The sequence below is a fragment of the Mauremys mutica genome, chromosome 1 (genome assembly GCF_020497125.1).
Source record: "Mauremys mutica isolate MM-2020 ecotype Southern chromosome 1, ASM2049712v1, whole genome shotgun sequence".
Lineage (NCBI taxonomy): Eukaryota > Metazoa > Chordata > Testudines > Geoemydidae > Mauremys > Mauremys mutica.
In genome coordinates this window covers 313817818-313833918 of record NC_059072.1, presented here as the reverse complement: position 1 = coordinate 313833918, position 16101 = coordinate 313817818, and the positions used below count along the sequence as shown (strand labels likewise).

The window sequence follows — 16101 nt, the reverse complement described above, 5'->3', positions numbered from 1 at the left end:
CCATGGGGCTTAGATACACACCTAGTGGGTGGGAAGATAAGATAATCTGCATAGTAGCAGATCCTCCTAGCTCCTTGCAGATCTCCTACTCCCTTTGCGCTACTATGTTAAAAAAGTCATTAGAACAGGGCTTCACACTGGGCAGGCAGTGTGCCAGACTTACCTCCAGTCCCATTCCCACCACTGCAGTGGAATTTCACCTGTTTCTCAGGAAAGGCACCCTCCACCATCATGGGAGATGGCGTGCAATTAACCTTTTGGGTAAACCAGTATTAGGAGAAATGGGCCCAAACCTCAAAACCTGAGATTCAAACTCTGAAACTTTGGAAGAGACTAGATCCAGTTCTGAACTTTGCATTTCTTTATTTGTTACTTACCATCTGTATCACACTCGTCACAATGGATACACTTAAACAAAAATGATTTTTCCAACTTTAAATTTCAACAGATGTTTAAGAATGTTGTTTAGTGTCATTAATGGAGGCTATCAAATAGGATTAAGTGGCATGTGGTTTTTGGTTTTTTGCCTTCTCTTCTTCTTACACATAACCTATGTGGCTGCTGTCTTCTCAATTTTCATTCACATACATGCAACTGGGAGCATGTTTTTCCCTTCAGGTGATAACTGTATTAATATAATAGCAGATAATCGGGAACATAAGATACAACAAATATAAAGATAATTTACTACTGGATTGTTTATCAGTAGCATAAATAGGCAATATTTCATAACTTTTACAAGCATGTTTTTTCTTCATTAGGACGAACATACAATGATCTAAACCAATACCCTGTATTTCCATGGGTGTTAACGAACTACGAATCAGAAGAGTTGGACCTGACCTTACCAGGCAACTTCAGGGATCTTTCAAAGGTAATTTTTAACCATTTATGTTAAAGAAATCTAGCCAACCTTCTTAATGAAACAGAATATTTTTAATTTTTGTTACTAAATAGGTGGAATTAATAAGTTTGGCAGGAAAAGATAATTATTTTATAAAGGCTCATGGGAGGAGGATTAGCTCAGTGGTTTGAGCATCGGCCTTCTAAACCCAGGGTTGTGAGTTCAATCCTTGAGGGAGCCATTTAGGAATCTGGGGCAAAAATCTGTCTGGGGGTTGGTCCTACTTTGAACAGCAGGTTGGACTAGATGACCTCCTGAGGTCCCTTCCAAGCCTGATAGCAAAATAACTTGTAGATTAATAGAATATTTTTTCTTATGGAAGATTGGTATTGTTTTGTTATATCAAATAAGTGTTAAATGGGAACTTTTTTTTAAGGTGTCTGGTGTATTTTATGAGCGCAGTGTCAAAACGTCCTGTAAATATAAAAAGGAAGGTTTCAATAGCTCCTGAAATAATTAGTTTTCAGCCTTATGGACTTGTGTAAAAATTCAAATATAGATCTAGGAAAGCAAGCATAAAGTCCTCAACATGCCCTGTTAAAGACATCATTTGGCACATGTGTCAGAACCATTTTTGCGGTTGTGTTATTTTAGGTTCAGGTTTATAAAAATAGATTTCCTTAGCTCGACTGCCATTACATGGCATGCTAAAAGAGTAAATGACAAAATAATTTCATAAGTAGAAGGTGATTTCTATGGTACATAATTTGTCCTTTTAGGATGTCACCTAGATAAGACTTTTTTCTGTTTTAGACTGAATGTTTATATTATGGTGTTTTTATGTCCTTTATTGATTGGCTACAGGACGGTAAACGTGTGTATTCCTAGATATCAAGATCTCATCCAAATAGTTGTAAACAAAACATATTTTATTAGCAATTTTACAAAATGAGAGAAAGATAAATAGAAATAAACATATCTTGACACACGTAGTTAACTTTTAAATATTTATTTCATTTCCATGCATCTCTGAATTTCCTTGATACAGAGGGGAGTGGAAGCATAATTGCTAGAAGGACTTTCGTTGCAGTACCTCTAGAAGCCAGAAGTACTGTAATCTTGTTGGGAAGCCTGCTCTCATGACACATCTAGACTAATTTTGCACTTGGCATGTATGGATAGTACTTGGATAGATAAAGCAGTTAGAGGGACTGATTCGATGGTAAACCTGCATATAATCCCATTTTTTTCTTCAAAACCATAAATACCTAAATTAAATTTAAAAAAGGCCAGATCTAAACAAACTGGTTGAGGTCTAGCCTCAGGTTATGCAGGGCACTCTGCTCTTTCACGATATTATTTAAAAATTTCCAAAGAAATTCTTTGCAAGTATATAATGAGGCTGTAATTTATATCAAGAGTGACAACAAAATCTACAATAATAGGATATCAGCATTGATAGTACGAATATGTCAGGTAATTCCCAAGAAAGTGAAAATAGTTTTTCCATTTTCAATATTGTTTATGATAATGATAAAACATATGAATAAGAATCTTCATCTCTTCAAAATCTCTGATTTGCTCTCCTAATATTTGCAGCAGCATGCAGCAGTTTGCATAGTACAATGCACTGAGATTGCTCCAGAGTATGGTTTCATGAGAGTTTTTTTAAATAATTTAGGTCTGATTGAGTCCATATTTGGATGAGATCCCACCAAGGAACATAGGTGTTAGAGGGAGTAGCTTACTGATTTAGTAGGTTCATTTTTCTTTGAGTAGGTAGTGACTTGTTAGTGAATTAGCTTGCTTTTTTTTTTTTTTTTTTGTGGTATTAGGGAGTGCTGTGCTGCTCTTTTAGAGGAGATTCAAAAGCAAGTCCCTGACTATTTGTGTTCATATTAAAGAATCTTTTCCCACTTTTCACAATGATACTTTACCTCAGAATCCTATACTGCCCAATTTGGATAATTATATCCTGTTAATCTAAAATTACCCTATGGTTCAAACTGGAAAAGTTCAGAGTGCTCAGCAGTTCCTCTGTTGAAATCCATTGTATATAGTGTTGCTGAAGCAGAATAGCTGCTGCATTGCAACCAAGATGTGAGTTGTATTCAGTGGTGGAAAAGCCATCCCTATATGTAATCTGCAAACCACGTGGGGTTCTTATGGATAAAAGGAATGGAATTATAAACTTTCATTAACACGTTATTCTAGTGGCGCCTCGTAGCAACTAACTAGGTTGTATTTCAAAATGGTCTTAAAATGGAGCATAGATTTTTATTTTTCTGTGAAGGCAGTTGACTAGCCAATGTGAAATTTCACACATGGTTAGTTTTTGTGCCTTTTGAATATTCTGTGTAGTTTTTGTCTCTTAACTCTTCAAACATTTTCAACAGGAAGTCTTTGTCATCAGACTGTGTCTGAAATTTTTTCTTGGCAATCCTACTTTCATTGTCTGTCTCCACAAAATTTGGTAGAGAGGTGGATCCTGAGTAAGTCTAGTGGAGTTGCTAATTTTTAGTCATTATTCACATTACAGTTGAAAGGTTATGTACGATATGCACACAGGTCAGATTGATGGGGAACTGGGCACATGTAAAATCTTCTCCATCAGGAGCTATCCCTTTATGTCAGATTTTAATCTACAATGAAGAAGTGTTCCTGCACTGCTGCTGGCACATTAGGACTTCCTGCATAGCCACTGATGGATAAAATCTTCTCTGGTAGCTGCTGCACTTCTACCTCCTCACAGGTCTACCCTCAACGCCGTTGCATAAGTCCTCATCCTTTTAAAAAAAAGTGTAGGAAATTAATACCCTAAAATTTTTTTCCAGAAGCAGTTACGGTTCCTACACACTTAACATACCTGACACAAACCCACAAAAGCAAGGAAATAAAAATTCAGCTGCCTTACATTTCCATATCTTTGTTGCTTTGAGTCAGGTATGTTATATAATATTAATGTTTTATATTTTATGAAAATAATATTTAATAATTTACTCACCATATAAGTGACAAGTATAAATAGTATTATAGAAAGTCATGTTTGTTTTTACATTTATTTAGTACCATAGTTATATATTTACATTTCCATAAAACAAAATAATTTTGAGCTTACATTATACGTCAGTGTTTTCATTCTGTACTGTTCAGGTTGCTGTATTGCATCTATCATTATAGTATCTTCGTATGTTTAAAGAACTGCTTGTCCAGTCACAAACAATTACATTTAAATTCTAGTTTAAAAATAGGCACATTCTCTTTGTTCATAGTATTCTGTCAAATTTTCTATCTCTTGCTTTTTTCCCCTTATATGCTTAATTGGAGATTTATAAAAAGGGGCACAGGGGCAATCAAGGTGCTGTAGCTGTAAGATATATTGGACCTCTCATTTGATTAGACAGTGTAAGCTCAAGTTTTATTCATTACATACACAAGGTTAAAGGTTATATTTATTGTTTGACAGGATGAAAAGCTAATGAAAGAGGCTGTCATAGATACATAGATTATCTTTTCACTACCAAACCATCAGGTGATCTGTTTCTTTTCTCATTTGTTGAGATTTCCCATGCAAAAATACCAGTGGCAGTGAGTATTCACATGAGACGTGTGTTCAGGTCATATTGTACACTGAATTTCTTTAAAGATAGCACTTTGAATTTAATGTGATTTGTTTGTGTAAAATTATTTGACATTTATTCCTAAATTACAGTGAGTGCATGAGTTTGACAAGCTACATTGTCCCTGCTCATTAAAGTGTAAATGGGAATTTTTCCTCATTTACTTCTAGTCATGCATCCTGTTAAATAAAATGGTTTCTTCGTAAGGCAAAGTCCTACTAATATTGACATGTGTATGAGCCATCACACGCCCATTCATTGAAAGGAAAAAATTATATTTTGTCAATGCGGAAGGTGTTTGACTGACAGATGATGATAAGCATAACCACTTTCCCATATTACTGTGCCACTTTAAGAAAAGGAAGTGATAATGCCTCAAGGCTTCTAAATGTAATAATGCAAATGAACGCACCCAAGTGTGAGTATTTCAAGGCAAACCACTCTTAATACTGCTAAATGTCTGTATACTATGTAATGGAGTTTATGTAGTTAGCAAAAGCCTTTCTAACTAGACCTAAGCTGCACAAATTTCTTCATTTTATTTTTAACTTTGCCCTTTACCACATGTAAATATACCACCAACGTGGAAATGAGTTAAATTTCAGTCTTGTATAAGCCATAAAATTAAGCATTTACCTTTCTTACTTTAAAAATTAATGTATTAAACAAAACTCCTATACTTCAGAATCTGAATGAGTTGTTATGCTGAAAGAAAAAAGTCTATATTAATTTACTAGCCATAAAACAGCTTATATTTTTGCATAAATTTAAAGTAATTTTTAGCATTTAAGTTCTTCAATTAAGTTTTAAAATTTTCTACCTTAAAGTGTTGTTTACATCAATTAAAAAAATTTACTGTTTAGACCGAGCCAAATTAAATGTACACATGGTATTATTTCCTTGGCAATCAAATACCACATTGTTACATGCATTAGGACTGCAGATAAATAAATAAAATAGATACTGTGTAGGTCAGGACCATATAACAGCAATATTTTAGTGACCAAACCAATAGGAAGATAAATTTGGCACTACTGTAGTGAGGAATGTACTTCTATAAATACAGCCAGTAAAATGGCAAATACCACATGAGTTAGCATAACATGTCCAATGGATAAAAGCATTAAATTTATCAGCAATACACTGGTTGAAAGTCTGGAAACCAAAAGAGATTAGTCAATTATCCAGGTAACATGCAATGGAACAAATAGCAGCAGTTTTCTGATGTTAAACCAAATACTCACTTTGTTTTTAATGGAAAAAATTCACACAAATTGTGTTAACTAAAATAGGTTGTAACAACCAGCTTTTTGTGCAATATGTACATTAAAAGTAAAATGATTGGACCTTAGTTGGCTATATAATCTTTTATTTTACAAACGCAGAGATAAGCTTTTGGCTGTAGTAAAATAGTGGATTACTTTGTTGGTAGATTTTAGAAACACATCATGCAGAGTGAATAATTAGATATTATTTGATCTGACCCTATGCAGAAGAGGTTTTTTAAACATAGGAAGTTAAAGAAATATTAAGACACTTTTATTTTTATAAAACAAAGGAAACTATATATTTAGATGAAATGGCTATTTTGTAACAATTTCTATAATAATTTTTTTAACATGAAGTGTCAGAACAATGAATTAGCCTTGAGTAAATTAGACTGCTAGACTAGACTTGCATCTAAGGCTCTGGACTGGGACTCAGGATATTTGGGTTCCCAGCTTTACCGTACACTTCCTGTGTGACCACTGGGAAAGTCATTTAATCCCTTTGTGCCTCAGTGACCTGTATGTGAAATGGAGATAATACTTCCCTAACTCACTGGGATGCTGTTACTGATAAATTGATTAAATGTTGTGAGATGCTCAGATGTCATGGTAATGGGGGCTGTATAGGTACTCTCTGTGAAATCTGGGGTAGGGACAATGCCTAGGAAGTAACTGATCCCATTCACTTCCTCTCTTGTGCAGTGAGGGAATATCCATGTCTGGAGGACCTCTCCACATATGCAGCTATGGGGTGTAATCTCTCTCTGCATGACTATTAGACATGTTGGGGGGAGGGGATCTAAGGATGGAAGTGATATTAAATCATATTTTTGTTGTTTCATTAAGTGTTCTGCAGATTCATCTGAAAATTTTAGTTTGTGTTAGCAAAATCAAGAGACTTTCTTCAAGAGAAAATTTGTTTAAATAAATGGCAGATTTCTAACCTGGAGCAAATTCCAAGATGATTCTGAATTGTACCCTTTGCACACATCATCTAGACTAGTAACTATCCCGTTCTTACACTCAGCAAGCATTAGAACTTCTCACGACTAGTTTTCACAGCAGTGCTAGCATGCCCAAAGTGGGAAATAATGAGAGAGATACAGTAAGGACCATGTCCGGGCTGTGCCTTCTCCACTGGTCAGCAGAGATGGCCTAGTGAGAGTGAGAAGCTTATGCTACACTCATTCAAAAGGTATAGGGGTGCTTGGCCACATTCCCCAGAGCTCATGGAGGCATTGTCAACACACAAAGTCATCTATCAAGGTTCTTTTATGACCCCCATTACTGCATAATCTGTACACTTCCCAAGTATTTATGGACTTATCTTTGCACCACCAACTGAGGTAGGGAAGTACTATCCCCATTTTACAGATGGAGAACTGAGGCAAAGAAAAAGACCAAGTGACTCATCCATAGCCATACAAGAAGTCTGTGATGCAGTAGGAAATTGAATATGGGTCTTCAGAGTACCAGGCTTGTTCCCCAGCTGACCCATCCTTCCACCATGCAGTCTGTGACCTGTAAAGGGTAGTGGGTGAGAGTCAAGTTGACACCTTCCACATGGAAGCAAACCCCATCTCTCTCCCTCCATCCTTTGTCCCCTCTCTGGGACAAGGGATTCCTCATGGAGATTTCTACATGAGAAGTTCTCTTCCATGGTTTTTCATGCAGGAAGTGACAATTGGGTTTTGCCTAAATTATCCATTTTATTCAGCAAACACATTATGTGTGATTCAGATCCTCCCAATCCAATGAATTCTAAGGTAATTGAAAGAAAACTGAATTCTAAGTCTGAAAAGATTATTGATGAGAATAAGTGTAGTCTTCAGAACACAGCTTTTTAATTTAATGAAGTAGATTGAATATGTATCTTCTAGAAGCAGTAGCTTGTCTCTTTATGACATTAAAATAATAATGTATAACTTTATAGATAATATGAGACTGCTAAATTGAAATATCACTTCTTCAGCGTAAATGACCACAGAAGCACAATGGTGTTTGCATCAATGTTTTCTGTGGTGCTTGGCAATCATATTGTCAGCTGCTCGAGAGAAACGGAAGCATCAGTACATTTTACATTAAATGTGACAAAAACATAGAAGCTCACCTCAAAAATATATCTTTGAAATGTAGGTGTAAATCTCCATTAAAGAGAATAACAGCATCTTGCTAGTGTAGAACTGTTTCCATTAAAATATTTCAAAATAGTTTCAAGCATCATTTAAGTCTCACAAAAGTCCTTGTGTTTATACCCATTTTGCAGATGGAGACATTGAGGCAAAAGAGGTTGTGATTCATTTGGTGAAGGCTATGCAACAGCAAATCAGTTTAAAATATAGGATTAGAACTCTAGAGCTTTGATTCCCAACCTACTCTAACCATTAGACACATTCACTCCCAACTAGACCATCTTGCACATATTTATAATAAAACCTTGATATGTTACATCTTTGTCATTTGAAGTTCCCAATATTTGCCAGTGCTGTTACAGTGGACTAAGAACTCTCACTGGCTTTTACATTGTGGAAGATACAAAATCCTGTCGCACTAACTCATTCTGTATTTGGTTCTCAGAAGGAATGAGCATTGATTGTTAACAAGCATCATCAACTATACCCTTGCAATTGAAAATAAAGCTTTTAAAACTTTCAAATAGCCATAGGGATTTGGGAAGTGAACCCTAACTGGCAGCAGTGAGATTGCTCCTAGTCAGTACATTTTTATTTCATTCACCCTTTTGCTGAATTCAGTTAATCACAAAGTGACCCCGGACATTAGTGAGAATTAGTAAAGTTCTGTGGTGACTGGAAGTGTATTTTATAGTATGTCAAATGAATAGGAAAAGAAAATAGTCATTTAGTAAGTTACTCATTCTAGAAATTAATTGTTTAAGCTAAGATTTTTGCAAATTATATACTGTAACAATGTCTGAGCATTTTCTTTAGACACAAGAGCTAAACTGTAAAAGACTGAAGAGATTGAATAACTGATGACACATGAGTAAAATAAAAATGTAAATATTTATTTTATTCTTTTTTCAGTAGTTGAGAAGACGCCTGGAAGAGATTAGGGAATGGGTCATGCTTCTCTTTCAAGAATGATATGTGAGGCCTTGCAGTGCAATCTGTATCAGATAAGGCTGATCCTTAGGGATTACTCAGACATTTTACACATATGAGAAAGCTATTAGCATACCCATGACACAGCAAAGTATTAAGCACTTAGAATGTTTAGGGTAAACCAAAATGCTGGTACAGCGTTGACTCGAAGTATTTCAATTCGCAGAATTGAACAATATTAACTATCTTTGAAGTTAGTTACCTTATTTAAATTGTGAAACAAATGTGCTCTACTTCAGTCTTATTAACACGCAGACATCTCAAAAGACCAGGGAAATTCAGAACCAGTAAATACTTAATTAAAACTCTGCTAGTAATAGTTTTTAGTGATATACATAACATAATGATGATGGCATTCGTACTGGTTTGATAGTCTACTCTTTCCAAATGTAAGGTGACTTTAAACTAAGCATGAAAAATATGCTCCAGAATGAAATTTGGAGCACACATTTTTCACTTTTCCAATGGCCAGACCAATTTTCTATAAAAGATACAAGTGTAATAATAAAGTAAAATAATTTTGAGGTTATAGCTTTGATATAAAATATTGGATACTGAGTATATATTGAAATGTGCTGATTAGTTCAAAATAATGCTGAACAACTTCTAGTATTTTGAGAAAAATATTACAAAATCCATGAGTAAATACTTATGTTAAAGTTGTAAATCCCTGATTAATAGGGGCTTATTATAAAAACACCCAAACTCTTATTTATTTGTAACATTGTAATGTACGTGAAGTAGTCTTTTGGGATTCTAAGAAATAAAAACGTCAATACATTTTTGAACTATTCATCCCAGTGTGTAGTAATGTGTGTTCCTCTGAACGTGAAGCCACATTTTATTAATTTTAATACTAAAATTAATCCTTGACGGTTCTTAACAGATTACTATTGCTTTTGTTGTTACAGTTAATACTAGATAAATAATTTAGTAACATCTTATCTGAAAATTACATATTTAAGATCACTTTACATGTATTATCTCACAGTTTGATATATATTCCCTCCCAATGTATTTTCTTTATCCCAGTACCTTTCTATATTTTCCCACAATAGCCACATAATATAGACAGGCAGCCATAACAAGTGTATTTTACAAAGGATTATGACAGAAATTAAAACTCACGAAGTATTCATATTTCTTTTAAGTAAGAAGATTGTTGGTTTCTCTCAGTGAAACCTGGTTTTGTTCAGAGCGTAGCTGCTGTCTTGCAGGACTATGAATGTTTTCAAGTATTTCTGCTTAGGATCACCAAACACCACCCACCAGTTCTGCGTGAAATCTTTTCATCATGAAATGTGCATTACAAAGTATCCCGTGTGAGCAAAAGTCACTTTTCATTAGCTGTATCATTACGGTGAATGACAATAACAGAAATATTAGATTGGTCTTAATGCATTTTAAATGCCGTTTAAAAGTGTATTTCCAGAATAATGTTACTGCATTAATTGGGAAACAACTCTGACTTCAAGAAAATCTTTGAAACGTTGCAGATGTGGATCACATATATTTGTCAATTAAAAAAAGGAAAAGAAAAGAAAAGTTATGAGCGTTTTAGTAGATCCAGCCTTTGAAATAAAATACCAAATCCATCTCAGTAATCTAAATGGATTAGCACAATGTGGAATAAGTTATCTACACTTGGCTGCTGAATTTCATATATAGTGAATCTTAGCTAATGTATGCAGAATAGAAGTGACACACAGATCCAAAGCATACTACCCTTCATCTGTTAAAATTATTCATCTTTTCATCTCTTTGCAGCCCATTGGTGCTTTGAACCCAAAGAGAGCAGTGTTCTATGCTGAGCGCTACGAGACTTGGGAAGATGATCAGACTCCACCTTATCACTACAACACCCATTATTCAACATCTACTTCTACGCTGTCCTGGCTTGTTCGTATTGTAAGTAGTTTTTTGGATCCTGCTTTTCATTTAATATGTTTACTTGTGTTTCTTTCTCTAGTATATATGTACCAGTACCTATATTTCAAGTTATATAAATACATTCCAATCAGATCCTCCCGATGAATGTTGAATCATGTAAAAGCCTCACAAATTTTCCATCTGCACTCTGACTACTAATCCCTAGCCATTGGGGTGGGGGGTAGGGTCCTCCTGCCCTAAGAATCAGAGGCATGCTTAGAACTTGAAGTGTGGAGGGAACTAGGACAAATAACTAACTTAACAAAGAAAAGTCAACTCAAAGAAAAGTTCCTAAACAGTAAAAGAGTCCTGTGGCACCTTATAGACTAACAGACATATTGGAGCATAAGCTTTCATGGGTGAATACCCACTTTGTAAGTTGCATGTAACAGTAAAAGACGTTCAACCCACTTAAGCTACCCTCTCAGTTTAATAACTTAGGTACTGGTGGGCTTTGCAACATGTCATGAAATTTAAAAAATAAAGTAAACAAAAAATACCCAACAACAACAAACACCTTAGGCTTTGTCAGACCAGAGGGGGAATTGTCCGGGTACACTGCAAGAAGGACAGGAGAAACTTGTTATGGATTTTAATCAGGCCGCAACTTTATTATATAGATGTCTGGGACTACCCTGCAGATAAAGTGTTCAGTGCAGACAAATCCATGCTTATTCAAATCAATTCTCCAGGGCTTCCACCAGCCCCCCTTTGTTTCCATCCAGGTCCCCCAGCCGACCCATGGCTTGGAACTTGCCATCCACCACCCTCGTAAGAGGGTTAAGGTGGGCCATGAGAATGGGGTGGGGGAAGGTTGGCTCCCTGCCGTACCAATCAGAGGAGTCCCCAACCCCCTCCCCCGTTCTGTTCCTTTATCCAGTACCTCCTTTTAAGTCCTTTACCAGGACATTTATCGGGTCACTGGCTGCCCTCCCTATGGAGTACCTGCACTGGACATCTGCCACAAGGAGGTGCCAGCAATTTGCTTGGCTGCCTCCCCCCAACCTAGCCAGCTTCCCAGACATCTCCAAATGGCCTCTTGCCTAGCTGCCCTACTGGGGAGAAAGAACCCATTGTCCCATGTGTGATCGTCAAGGGGCACCAGCAGCTGCATTGTCCTTGACCCAGTACTGCAACAACCGCCATATAAGTGAACAAAGAGACTTGCCCAACCCAGATTTCGCACCTTTATGCCCTTTGGACCTCACATTCCTGTGGGGGAAGAGGGGAGTCATTGCTGCAAAGCTGACTACCGAGCACATTTTTTACAGCAGTTTCTGACCTCCTTCCTCCCCCCTAACCCCCCGATAAAGGAGAGCTGTCCTTCCCGGTTAAGCCCCAGACAAACTCTGCCCCACCTTAACTGTGGTGCAGTCATTATAGAATTCAAGTTTTATATTGAAACAGACATAAAATTATGGACCACTGAAATTGAAGGTTTATTCCCATTGACAGAAAAATAAAATGTATGTTTCCAAATGAATCAAAAACGTGTGTATTTTTGGATATTTTGAAATGTGCACAGCACGTTAGAGTACTGAAATGTTCTTTCATTTCTGGAAACCTGGCATTAAATACATTAAATAAATCTTTGTAAATGGATCAAGCAATGAGCCCAAACTGCAAAGTTTGGATCCAGCCTGAACACCAGAGCAATGAGGCATAGACATAGAAATATGGATTAAAGGCTTCAACTTCATTGATTTATTATAAAATTAAATTATCATAGAACAGGGATCGGCAATCTTTGGCACGCGGCTTGCCAGGGTAATGACCCTGGTGGGCCAAGCTGGTTTATTTACCTGCCGCGTCCGCAGATTTGACTGATTGCGGCTCCCATTGGCTGCGGTTCGCCGTTCCAGGCCAATGGGGGCGGCTGGAAGCGGTGCGGGCCAAAGGATGTGCTGGCCACCCTTCCTGCAGCCTTCATTGGCCTGGAGCAGCAAACCGCGGCCAGTGGGAGCTGCGATCGGCCGAACCTGCGGACGCAGCAGATAAATAAACCAGCCCAGCCCACCAGGGTGTTTATCCTGGTGAGCCGCGTGCCAAAGGGTTGCCAATCCTTGTTATAGAATTATTGAACTTGAGTTAAAATAGCACTCCACCCCAACAAAAACAAATTGTGTAGGATGCAGGGGCAGGTCCAGGCACCAACACACGAAGCACCTGCCTGGGGCGGTAAGTCGCGGTGGGTGGCCTGGCGGTCTCTGTGATGGTGGCAGTTAGGCAGCCTTTGGTGGCGTTTCTGTGGGAGGTCCACTGGTCCCACGGCTTTGGCGGCAATTTGGCGGCAGGTACGCCAAAGGCACGGGACCGGCAGATCACCCGCAGAAACGCCGCCGAATCCACTTGACCAGCGGCAAAAAAACACAGAGCCTCCCCTGGTAGGATGTATGAGAAATGAGATGCGGCCACCCCTGTCACACAGCCAGCCAATGGGACCTGATAGGGAAAGCCAGACTCCTCCCCTCTTTCCTTGAAGGAAATTGGAGACTTGAGTTGAGAGGAGCTGCAAGATGAACAAACTTTGAAGACTGCACATATCCGCCATTCCATGCCAATGCCCCAGAACAATGGCCAGGTAGGCAGGCAGAGCTTCAAAGTCTCAATGCGTGGATGAGACGATGGTGTAGAGAGGAGGGGTTCACGTTCATTAGGAACCGGGGAAACTTCTGGGATGGGAGGAGCCTATACAGGAGAGATGGGCTCCACCTAAACCGAAGTGGAACCAGACTGCTGGCACTAAACATTAAAAAGGTTGTAGAGCAGTTTTTAAACTAGGAGATGGGGGAAAGCCGACCGCTGCAGAGGAGCGTGTGGATCGGACACAGACTTTTCTTAGGGGACAGTCTGATGATAGAGAATTTCCAGGTTATAGTCAGGAGCAGAGGACTGAAGACTATAATGTAAGGGCCAGATCAGATGATAAACAGTCACATAAAAAAGAATCTGGCACATCAGAAAAAGGCAGGCTAATAAACAGGGACAAGTTTTTAAAGTGTTTGTACACAAATGCCAGAAGTCTAAATAATAAGATGGGTGAGTGCCTTGTGATAAAGGAGGATATTGATATAATAGGCATCACAGAAACCTGGTGGACTGAGATCAATCAATGGGACACAATCATTCCGGGGTACAAAATATATTGGAAGGACAGAACAGGTCATGCAGGGGGAGGAGTGGCACTATATGTGAAAGAAAGTGTAGATTCGAAGTAAAAATCTTAAGCGAATCCACATGTTCCATAGAATCTCTATGGATAGAAATTTCATGCTCTAGTAAAAATATAACCTTAGGGATCTATTATCGACCACCTGACCAGGACAGTAATAGTGATGATGAAATGCTAAGGGAAATTAGAGAGGCTATCAAAATTAAGAACCCAATAATAGTGGGGGATTTCAATTATCCCCATATTGACTGGGAACATTTCACTTCAGGACGAAATGCAGAGATAAAATTTCTCGATACTTTAAATGACTGCTTCATGGAGCAGCTGGTACGGGAACCTACAAGGGGAGAGGCAACTCTAGATTTAATCCTGAGTGGAGCGCAGGAGCTGGTCCAAGAGGTAACTATAGCAGGACTGCTTGGAAATAGTGACCATAATACAATAACATTCAACATCCCTGTGGTAGGAAGAACATGTCAACTGCCCAACACTGTGGCATTTAATTTCAAAAGGGGGAACTATACAAAAATGAGGGGTTTAGTTAGACAAAAGTTAAAAGATACAGTGACTAAAGTGAAATCCCTGCAAGTTGCATGGGCCCTTTTTAAAGACACCAGAATAGAGGCCCAACTTCAATGTATACCCCAAATTAAGAAAAACAGTAAAAGAACTAAAAAAAGAGCCACCGTGGCTTAACAACCATGTAAAAGAAGCAGTGAGAGATAAAAAGACTTCCTTTAAAAAGTCAAATCCTAGTGAGGCAAATAGAAAGGAACACAAACACTGCCAACTTAAGTGCAAGAGTGTAATAAGAAAAGCCAAAGAGGAGTTTGAAGAACGACTAGCCAAAAACTCTAAAGGTAATAACAAAATGTTTTTTAAGTACATCAGAAGCAGGAAGCCTGCTAAACAACCAGTGGGGCCCCTTGACGATCAAAATACAAAAGGAGCGCTTAAAGACGATAAAGTCATTGCGGAGAAACTAAATGAATTCTTTGCTTCAGTCTTCACGGCTGAGGATGTTAGGGAGATTCCCAAACCTGAGCTGGCTTTTGTAGGTGACAAATCTGAGGAACTGTCACAGATTGAAGTGTCACTAGAGGAGGTTTTGGAATTAATTGATAAACTCAACATTAACAAGTCACCGGGACCAGATGGCATTCACCCAAGAGTTCTGAAAGAACTCAAATGTGAAGTTGCGGAACTATTAACTAAGGTTTGTAACCTGTCCTTTAAATCGGCTTCGGTACCCAATGACTGGAAGTTAGCTAATGTAACGCCAATATTTAAAAAGGGCTCTAGGGGTGATCCCGGCAATTACAGACCGGTAATCTAACGTCGGTACCGGGCAAATTAGTTGAAACGATAGTTAAGAATAAAATTGTCAGACACATAGAAAAACATAAACTGTTGAGCAATAGTCAACATGGTTTCTGTAAAGGGAAATCGTTTCTTACTAATCTATTAGAGTTCTTTGAAGGGGTCAACAAACATGTGGACAAGGGGGATCCAGTAGACATAGTGTACTTAGATTTCCAGAAAGCCTTTGACAAGGTCCCTCACCAAAGGCTCTTACGTAAATTAAGCTGTCATGGGATAAAAGGGAAGGTCCTTTCATGGATTGAGAACTGGTTAAAGGACAGGGAACAAAGGGTAGGAATTAATGGTAAATTCTCAGAATGGAGAGGGGTAACTAGTGGTGTTCCCCAAGGGTCAGTCCTAGGACCAATCCTATTCAATTTATTCATAAATGATCTGGAGAAAGGGGTAAACAGTGAGGTGGCAAAGTTTGCAGATGATACTAAACTGCTCAAGATAGTTAAGACCAAAGCAGATTGTGAAGAACTTCAAAAAGATCTCACAAAACTAAGTGATTGGGCAACAAAATGGCAAATGAAATTTAATGTGGATAAATGTAAAATAATGCACATTGGAAAAAATAACCCCAACTATACATACCGCATGATGGGGGCTAATTTAGCTACAACGAGTCAGGAAAAAGATCTTGGAGTCATCGTGGATAGTTCTCTGAAGATGTCCACGCAGTGTGCAGAGGCGGTCAAAAAAGCAAACAAGATGTTAGGAATCATTAAAAAGGGGATAGAAAATAAGACTGAGAATATATTATTGCCCTTATATAAATCCA

At 37.9% G+C, this 16101-nt stretch overlaps 1 protein-coding gene across 6 annotated transcripts in view; it reads left to right on the top strand.

Annotated features, from left to right (window-relative positions):
• NBEA (neurobeachin) overlaps positions 1 to 16101 on the top strand; it is an 842868-nt gene that overhangs the window by 709082 nt on the left and 117685 nt on the right. For all 6 annotated transcript variants that reach the window (XM_045015913.1, XM_045015904.1, XM_045015899.1 and 3 more), the window contains 2 exons: positions 762 to 874; positions 10622 to 10762. In XM_045015913.1, the coding sequence (XP_044871848.1) occupies positions 762 to 874; positions 10622 to 10762 (254 nt within the window). The remainder of the gene's footprint in view (positions 1 to 761; positions 875 to 10621; positions 10763 to 16101) is intronic.